The sequence below is a fragment of the Lathyrus oleraceus genome, chromosome 2 (genome assembly GCF_024323335.1).
Source record: "Lathyrus oleraceus cultivar Zhongwan6 chromosome 2, CAAS_Psat_ZW6_1.0, whole genome shotgun sequence".
Classification (NCBI taxonomy): Eukaryota; Viridiplantae; Streptophyta; class Magnoliopsida; order Fabales; family Fabaceae; genus Lathyrus; species Lathyrus oleraceus.
In genome coordinates this window covers 475,921,453-475,931,589 of record NC_066580.1, presented here as the reverse complement: position 1 = coordinate 475,931,589, position 10,137 = coordinate 475,921,453, and the positions used below count along the sequence as shown (strand labels likewise).

The window sequence follows — 10,137 nt, the reverse complement described above, 5'->3', positions numbered from 1 at the left end:
TTCGATTCTCTCCAATTCTTGCTCAATTTTATTGATTCTTTGGTTGTCTGAAGTCCTACCAATGTAGGCAAGATGTTTGAGTTGCTTTGAGGCCAAATTGAAGCAACTCAGTTCATGTACCTCAAATTTCAACTCCATGTATCTCTCAATATACTTGGAGTTAGAGTGAATTGAGGCTAGATTCGAACTCAATGCCATTTTTACTTTGAAATCATGTCCTTGTTTTTAATTTTTGTGATGGTTATGGCTGAACCAATCTGGCGAGGTTCGCTGGAGAAGACAACCGGTCCTTGGCCGCCGGTGGTGTGCTGGATGGTTCTGAGCCATAGGATCCTTTTAATTTGATCTAATATCGTACGTTCCTTTTGAATATCATGCCTGTTGCGCGTTGACTTAGGTGCATGATGGAACGCGTGTTTTGATCCACTTGATCTGCCACCTCAATTAATGAGGGAGATCAAGTGGTCCACGTTTTTTCTGATATTTTAATTTTCATTTTAATTGTATTATTTTCAATAATTCATATTAATATTAATATTGATCCAAAAAATATGGGACTTTCACCAAAAAAATTCAAATTTTTTTCTCTTTCATATTCTGAATTAAAATTATTTTTTGGATCATTATTAATATTTTTCATGAATTAATTGATTTTGCATTTGTTTTTAATTGTTTAAAAATATTTTTAAATGTCCAAAATTATGAATTTTTTTCTCCAAGGTCCTTTGACCTTGTTTGACCTATGATAAATCACATGGCCATTTCTTTGGTGTTTTGATGAGATTTTAGGAATTGGACAAACCATATTTAATTTAAATGCACTATTTTAGTATTTTTAATTTGAATAAATGCCAAATAAATTTGTTGACCAATTGTGATGACTTGTTTATCGGCCTTGGTCAAGGTTGATTTGACTTTGTCAACTTAATATCATTGGATTTAGGGGATTGATGGAATGTACATTCCATCTCCCAAAATGAATGAATGATATTAATTTGGTAAAAGTCCTCCTTTGACCAATTTGTGTTTTGATCCATTCCCCTCCCACTTCATCTTATTCCCTTTCTTCATTCATTCATTCCATTTGGCCTATGATATCTCAAAATCCTAAGGCTAGTTGATTGAAAAATTGACATGAGTATGGATGAGATTAGGTCACCCCTTTTGCATATTCTTTTTGTGTATGGTATGTTTCATGAGCATAGTCTACTATACTATGTCTCTAACATGCATTAACACCAAAGTTTTGTTGCCCGGTCTCAAATAGTTGTGACTTCTACATAAGTCCAATTAAGATTGCTTAACATAGCGCTAAATTTGTGACATAAAAGGCATAAGCATTCTAGTTAGTGAGATTGTAAGTCTCCCCTCTTTCATGGTATTGTGTGGAAACTTGGCCTTTTTTCCTTCCTTTGGAAGATGTCTTGGTTCAAGGATCCATGCTTGTGATAAGTGGGTTGAGTGTTCTCCAAAGAATGACTTCAATTAAAAAGCAAAAGCAAAGCAATACTAACTTCTAACCTATTAACTACTAACTTTTAATTTCAAGCCTTTACTTTAATACAATTTATTTTTAGCACTTTATTTCATTTGCCATTGTTCATATCATTCTAATTGTTTATGATAATGCAATTTTGACTTTGTCCACTTGGACCATATTGTGTGATATATTTTGTTTGTATACTTTGTTTGCTTGTGTGGTCTTTGACCATTAATGTACATAATAACAAGAAAAACCCTAAAAAAACTTTTGTGTGGACTGTTGGCTTGATATTGGACAAATGGACTTAGAATCTAGGCAACATTCCTATGCTAAAGGACTTGGCTAATGCCAACTTATTGAGAAACCAAGTGCTTGTAATTTGAACTTCATCTGATACATCATTCAAGATCCTTTTGAGTTCATCTGCAACATGATCATTGTGAAGCTGTTATTTTGAACCTGTGACTTGTGGAATTCATCTGTTACATGGGCTATTTTGGAGAAGATCATGGAATGGATAAGCTTGGATGTGACCATCTTTATTTGATGCTTTGCTCTTCAAGATAATATAATTGTGCATTTGTGTGTTGCTTGATTCTAAAAGTCCAAGGGAATTCTGGTTTTCTATTGACATTCTTGTCTATTGGATTGCTACCCACTTGGTCAGATCTTTTCAACTCTAAACTTTTAATTTTGTACATAGGATAGTCTCTTCATCTTCTCACCATTTCTTTAATTTCAAAATCTCTCCCTCCCTTTTCAAAATCTTCTTTGTGTGGACTATTTTTGTTCTAAAACTTTGACCATTTTGCAAAGATAGAAACTTTGGCCTTATGCCATTGCATTTTCAAACTTCTTTTCTTAAATCAAACTTGTAAATAAACTTGACTATACTTGACCTAAACTTTCAAAAAGCCAAAAATAACTAACTCATTCAAACCATTTTTAGGCCTTTGTGCCTTTCAAACTTAATTTTGTTAAAAGCAATGCATCCACTTTGAAATTTGTATCACGAACTACGAGGTTTTGATCCCTCATTTTTATGTTGGTACGTAGGCACAAGTCCGAAGGTCTTGTCAAACACAAAAATATAATTAATGAATTCTTTTCTCATCCCCCCCATTCTATTTGTTTGTAAACATCACTTTATACCAAGTACATATGCACACAAAAAGGGCTCCCTAGGAGTACCTAGGACACTTTGGGTGCTAACACCTTCCCTCTGTGTAACCAACCCCCTTACCTGTAATCTCTGATATTTTATTAGTTTTGATTTGAAAACTTCTTACTTTTGGGTTTTGTTCGTACTTTTTCCCTTTTCCCTTGGAAACAATAAAAGCGCGGTGGCGACTCTTGTTATTTGATCTCTAGCTTGTCAATAGCTTGATGATCATGAATTTACCGCTACAATTGTACACAAGCAATTTTGGACCTGGATACATCACTTGATGGGCCTATCACAAGTCCATGCAAGCATGCCATGAAAATTGCTAAATTTGGCAAATTTTGGAAGTGTGTGAAAATAAAATGGATTGGCTATAAATACAACCCTCATGACTCAGAATTGAGGACCTAATGCCCAAACTTTGAACCTACAATCCAAACCCTCACCATTAAAGGATAATCTTGAAGGTTTTCATTTGAAAATCAAGCTTCAAATCTCATTCTATTTTGAGATTGAAACTCCAAGAGTCCAAGCTTTTCCTTGCCTCCACTCCTCTCCTGCAAGCTTTTGAAGCCAAACCAAGGAAAATTGGAAGCAAGATCAAGCAAGGTTGAAGCTCATTCGAAGGTAATTTTTCAGAATTTTCATCTCTTCGGTTCTCTCTCAATTCTTCACTATTCTTTATGATTTTTAGTTGGCTGAAGTCCTACCAATGTAGGCAACAAGATTGAGTTTCTTTGAGGTCAAATTGAAGCAACTCACTTCATCATCCTCAAAATTAAAATCCCTGTATCTCTTGATATACTTGGAATTGGAGAAAATTGAGGCCAGATTTGAGCTCATGAGCATTTTTTCTTCAAATCTATGTCCTTGTTTTTCATTTCCATGGTGGTTGGTGGTGGACCAGTCCGGTGAGGTCCACCGAAGAAGAAGACCGGAGCTAGGGTTCCGGTGATGTGTTTGCGTGTCTAAAACCATTGGATCATGATCTCACGTTTTAATCTTAGCCATCTATTGTGATTACCACTTATGCCATGCGGTTGACTTGAGCGCATCATACACCTTAGTGTGTAGCCATCAGATCTTCCACCTCAATTAATGAGGGAGATCTGATGGCCCTTGTTTTTTTGAATTTCTTTTTATTTTCTGATTTTATGTTTAAACCTTTTGTTTTGTTTAATTCATATTAATTTCATTTTTAATCCAAAAAATATGGAACTTTCACCAAAAATCTTTAAATATTTTTCTCTTTCACTTTCTGAATTAAAATTATTTTTTGGATTAATTTTGATATTTTTCATGAATTAAATGTTTTTGTGTATATTTTTAATTGTTTAAAAATACTAATGACTTTTCAAAAATCATGAAATTTTTTGTCTAAGGTCCTTTGACCTTGTTTGAATTAGGATAAATCTCTTGTCTATTTATTTGGTGTTTTGAAGAGATTTTAGGTTTTGACCAAATTAAATTGTATTTTAATGCATTTTTAAAATTGAGTTTTAATTGATTAAATGTGTAAAAATTAGGTTGAGCCATTTTTATGGTCTTGTGATGTTTGACTATTTGTTTGGGCCTTGGTCAAGGTTGATTTGACTTTTGTTGGATTAAAATCATTGGATTTAGGGGATTGATGAAATGTATATTTCATCTCCCAAAATGAATGAATGATTTTAATTTGATAAAATTCCTCCCATGACTAATTTGTGTTTCTTTCACTCCCCTCCCCCTTCATATTCATCCCTATTCTTTCTCATTCATTTCATTGACCAATGAAATCTCAAATATCCTAAGGCTAATTGGTTCATCAATGACCTTGTGTCAGACGAACCAATACAAGTATGGATGTGATAGGTCAATCCCTTTTGATCTTTTCTTTTAGTGTGTGGTATGTTTTAGGAGTTTGGTTCATCATACCAAATCTCTAACATGCATTAACACCTAAATTTTTATTGCCCGACCTCAGATAGTTGTGACTTCTACATAATTCCAATTACGATTGCTTAACATAGAGCTAAATTTGACCCTCAAGGCATATCATTCTAGTAAGTGGGATTGTAAGCCTCCCCTTCTTCATGGCATTGTTTGGAGACTTGACTTTTTTTCCTTTCATGGGAGCTAGTGGCATACTTGTGAATGAAGGGTTGAGTGTTCTCCAAAGAATGACTTAAACCATTGAAAATCACTTTTAATAATTGACTAACAATTGAGTACCTTTAACTAACATTTGACTAACTCTTGTTAATATTGTTTTACTCTCAAGTAATTTACTTTAAGCAATTCAACTTTCAGTCATTTGTCATTTACATTTCATTTAACTTGTTTATGTTTATGTCATTTTCACTTTGCTCATTTGAGCCATATCTTGTCATTGTATATATTTGTTTGTGCATTTTGATTTTGTTTATGGTCTTAGGACCTTAAAAAACCTAATAATAACAAAAACCCTAAAAAATGTTTGGTGGACTATTGATCTTGATCTGAACTTTTGGACTTAGGATTAAGCGACATTCCCTGTGCAAAAAGGACTTGGCTAATGCCAAGATTTTAAGATCAAGCTATTGTGAACTGAGCTTCATCGGATGCAAGCCTTGGATCTTGTTTGGATTCATCTGCTACTCTACCTTTGTGCTTAATTGTTATTTTCATCTTGTGTCTGCTGCTTTGCTCTGAGTTGATCAAGGAATAATTCATTTGATACATGGGAAGACAAAGAATACTGCTAGCTATGTAATTGCTTGCTTGGATATGGCTATCTTTATTTGATGTCTTAATCTTCATGATGCCTTGATATTTGCTAATTGCTTATTGGTTATTGCTTGATTCAAAGTCCAAAGGGAAAATGGGTTTTCTATATGACATTCTTGTCAGTTGGATTGCATCCCATTGGTCAGATCTTTTCAACTCTTAACTTTTAAATTTGTGATTAGGATAGCCTATTCATCTCCTCCCACTTCTTAAATTTCAAAGTCTCCCCCCTTTTCAAAAACTTTATTTGCTTGTGACTTCAAACTTAGACATTGTTTAAAACTAAAAACTTTGGCCTTAGGCCAATGAATTTTCAAATTCTTTTTTTAATCAAGTTTGTAAATAAACTTAATCATATTGACTTAAATTTCAAAATACAAAAAGAACTAACCACTTCATTCAAATTTTTGGCCTTTATGCCTTTCCTTTAAACTTTTGATTAAAAGCAATTCACCAACTTTGAAATTCTTACCACGAACTACGAGGTTTTGATCTCTCATTTTTATGTTGGTACGTAGGCACAAGTCCGAAGGTCTTGTCAAACACAAAAATATAATCAATAAATTCTTTTCTCATCCCCACACTCTATTTTTTTCAAATATCTTTTATACTAAAAACACATACACATATAAAAAGGGCTCCCTAGGACACTTTGACTGCTAACACCTTCCCTCTGTGTAACCAACCCCCTTACCTGTAATCTCTGACATTTATTAGTTTTGATTTGAAAACTTCTTGTCTTTGGGTTTTGTTCGTACTTTTCCCTTTTCCTTTGGAAACAATAAAAGCGCGATGTCGACTCTAGTTTTATTGACGTTAAGTTTACTCATAGCTTGTTGGTTATGAATTTACCACTGCACTCACCATATATTAACATTGAGTGGCATGACACTGAAGGTCATCTGAAATTGAATGATTTTAAGGGACCATTGTTGTTTCTTTAAGTTGATAATTTTTCTACTCTTTGTATGAAAATTTGTAATATAATATATAAAGTAAATGGCAATGGGAAATTCATTTTATTTTTCCACTAATTACAATATTGGCTGTTATTCACAATAGCACTGGGCTTCAACACTTTGCTTCGATTGGAGATGATTGGACTGATCAGATAACTCTGAGATTAAGCTGATGATAAGATAGGCCTAAGAGATACAATCAAATTCCTTTATCCCTAACTTTTTGTGTGAAATTCTTTATTCCTTCGTCCACCAGGATATCCATTTTTGCCTAAGTCGCCCTTTAGGACTTTCAACTTAGCGGGCTTGTATATATTTTTTGTGTTATCCCTAACTTTTGCATGGATATTTTTTTGGGTCTGTCGGGATAGCCATTTTTGCCTAAATTGGTTCTTGCAGATACCAATCTAACGGGTTGGTATTAATCATTTTTTTCTAAGCATAATATTTTTTGACTGTATCTGAATTCACCAACATCAATAAGTCATCCCCATCCAATGTGGTGAGAATGAGAGCCCCTATTGAGAAGGTCTTTTTGACAACGAAGGGTCCTTCATAGTTAGGAGTCCATTTTCCTCGAGGATCCGAGTGAATAAGATAGTATCTCTTGAGCACAAGTTCACCTGCTTGGTATATGCGAGGGAGAACCTTCTTATCAAAAGCTCTCTTGAGGCGTCTTTGGTACAACTAACCATGGCAGACGACCGTCAAAGTTTCTCTTCAATGAGGTTCAACTGATCAGATATGGATTGCACCCATTCAACTTCATCGATATATGCTTCCATGATGACTCTTAGAGATGTAATTTCAACTTCAATAGGCAAAACAACCTTCATTCCATATACAAGAGAATAAGGAGTTTCCCCGGTAGAAGTGTCCACTGAAGTTATATAGCCATACAAAGCAAAGGGAAACATATCATGTCATTCCTCATACGTCTTGACCATCTTCTGGATGATTATCTTGATGTTCTTGTTAGCTGCTTTAATGGCGCCATTCATCTTGGGACGATATGGTGAAGAGTTGTGATGCTCAATCTTGAATTCTTGGCACAACTCACTCATCATTTTGTGTTGAGGTTACTAGCATTATCAGTAATAATCTTGCTAGGCACACCGTATCGACAAATTATTTCTTTTATGAATCGGATAACCACTTGTCTTGTAACATTCGCATATGAAGCAACTTCAACCTACTTTGTGAAGTATGTCAATGGAAACAAGGATGAAACGATGTTCGTTAGAAGTTTTTGGTTCAATCATGCCAATCATGTCAATACCCCACATGGAGAATGGCCAAGGAGAAGTCATAACGTTCAATGTAGTAGGAGGAACATGGACCTTGTCACCAAATATCTGACATTTATGACATCTCTTGACAAAGTTGTAACAATCGACCTCCATGGTTGTCCAATAGTAACCAACTCGAAGGATCTTATTGGCCATGGGGGGGCCCTTAGCATGTACACCTTCATAACCCTCGTGGATGTACCTTATGATCGTGTTTTCTTCGTGTCTATCCACACATCTAAGAAACACATAATCGTGATTCCTCTTGTAAATCACATCCCCGTTTAGGAAGAATTTAGCAGAAAATATTCTCAAAGAATTTTTATCAGTGATAGATGCTTTCTCGAGATACTCTTGTTTTTCCAAATATATCTCAATGTCATAGAACTAAGGCTTATCTTCAGGCTCGACCTCCATTTCTAGACAGTGTGATGGTTCATCCAAGTGGTCAATGCAGATGACATATGCTTCATTCTTCCACTTGACTTTAAATACGGATGCCAGAGTAGATAGAGCATCGATTAACTAATTCCCTTCCCTTGGGATATAATGAAAAGTGATTTCATCAAAATAAGGAATCAACTTCACCACGTGTTCTCTGTACGAAACCAACTTCTTATCCCGAGTTTCCCAGTCTCCTCGAACTTGACTAATCACTAAAGCAGAGTTTCTGTACACCTCAAAAATCTTGATTCTTAAGTCAATAGCTGCTTCAATATCGTAGATGCATGCCTCATATTCTTCCATATTATTGGTGCAGTCAAAGCATAATCTAGCAGTGAATGGAATGTGAAAATCATTCGAAGATGTGATAATTTCTCCTATCCCATGTCCTTTTGCATTAGAGGCACCGTGGAACATGAGCGTCCACCGCGATCCTGGTTCGGGTCCTTCGTCAGGGCCCAGGATATTGCAATCTCGAATGAACATAATGTCCTCATCAGGAAAGTCAAACTTTATCGATTGGTAACCCTCCACGGGTTGATGGGAAAGGTAGTCATTCAAGACGCTCCCCTTGATAGCTTTATGTGTTACATATTGGATGTCGTATTCGGTTAACATCATTTGCCACCGAGAAATCCTTCCACTGACAGTGGGCTTCTTAAAAATGTACTTTATTGGATCCATTTTGGATATCAACAAAGTTGTATGGCAAATCATATACTATCTTAGGCGTCGAGCTTCCCAAGCTAAAGCATAACAAGTTTTCTCCAATAATGAGTATCTAGTCATACACTCGGTGAACATCTTGCTTAAGTAATAAATTGCATGCTCTTTTCATCTGGTGTCATCATGTTGACCCAACACACAACCCATTGATTCATCTAACACGGTAAGATACATGATTAGTGGCCTACCATGAACAAGTGGTTTCAAGATCGGTGGTTCTTGAAAGTATTGTTTTATTTTGTCAAATGCCTCTTGACAATCATTATTCCACACAACTGCTTGATTCTTTCTTAACAACTTGAAAATCGGTTCATAGGTAGTCGTCAAATGAGAGATGAACCTTGAAATGTAGCTAAGCCATCCAAGGAAGCCTCAGAATTCTTTTTCTATTTTGGGAGCAGGCATTTCTTGAATGGCTCTGACTTTGTTAGGATCAACTTCAATACCCCATACTCACAATGAACCCCAACAGCTTGCCAGATTCGACCCCAAAGGTGCACTTTGCAGGATTTAAACTTAGCTTGAATTTTCGGAGTCTGGAAAATAGCTTTCTCAAATGGTCCAAGTGGTCGTCTTCAGTCTTGGATTTGGCAATCATATTGTCTACATAGACTTGAATCTCTTTGTGGATCATGTCGTGAAAGAGAGTCATCATAGCATGCTGATTTATTACCCCTGCACTCTTCAAACCAAATGACACGACTTTGTAGCAGTAGGCTCCCCAAGGCATAATGAAAGTTATCTTCTCCATGTCATATAGAGCCATTTTTATTTGATTATACCCTGAGAAACCATCCATGAAGGAAAAGATTGAGTGTTAAGCAATGTTATCTACCAAAACATCAATATGAGGCAAAGGAAAGTCATCCTTTGGACTCACTTTGTTAAGATCTCGGTAATCCACACACATTCTAACCGTCCCATCTTTCTTCGGAACCAGGACGATATTATCAACCCACCGAGGATATTAAACAATGGCTAAGAAGCCAACAAGCTTTTTGACCTCTTCTCTAATCTTCAGTGCCATGTCGAGTCTGGTTCTGCGAAGCTTCTATTTGGCTGAAGAACATTTGGGCTTGAGCGGTAAGCGATGTTCAACAATATTGGTATCCAACCCAGCCATATCTTGATAAGACTAGGCAGAGACACCAACATACTCATGAAGTAGCTTGACTAACTCACTATGTACATGCTCGACGAGGGATGCCCCTATCTTGACTTCTCTTCTGACTTCATCGGGAACCCAAATTGATCACTTCTATCGAGTCTTTTTGTGGCTGAGTATCTTTCTCTCCATTCTCAAGAAGCCTTGCAAGTTCAGACGGT

General features: G+C 35.9%; 1 protein-coding gene across 1 annotated transcript; it reads right to left on the bottom strand.

Moving 5' to 3' along the window:
• Positions 1 to 8,166: 8,166 nt before the first annotated feature.
• LOC127123821 (uncharacterized) lies at positions 8,167 to 8,769 on the bottom strand. The gene has a single exon (XM_051053995.1). The coding sequence runs from the start codon at positions 8,767 to 8,769 to the stop codon at positions 8,167 to 8,169; it is 603 nt and encodes a 200-aa protein (XP_050909952.1).
• Between the last annotated feature and the right edge of the window lie 1,368 nt (positions 8,770 to 10,137).

Bases quoted from the DNA above. Each gene is read 5' to 3' on its own strand.
- LOC127123821 (XM_051053995.1), bottom strand. From the start codon at position 8,769: ATGGATCCAATAAAGTACATTTTTAAGAAGCCCACTGTCAGTGGAAGG.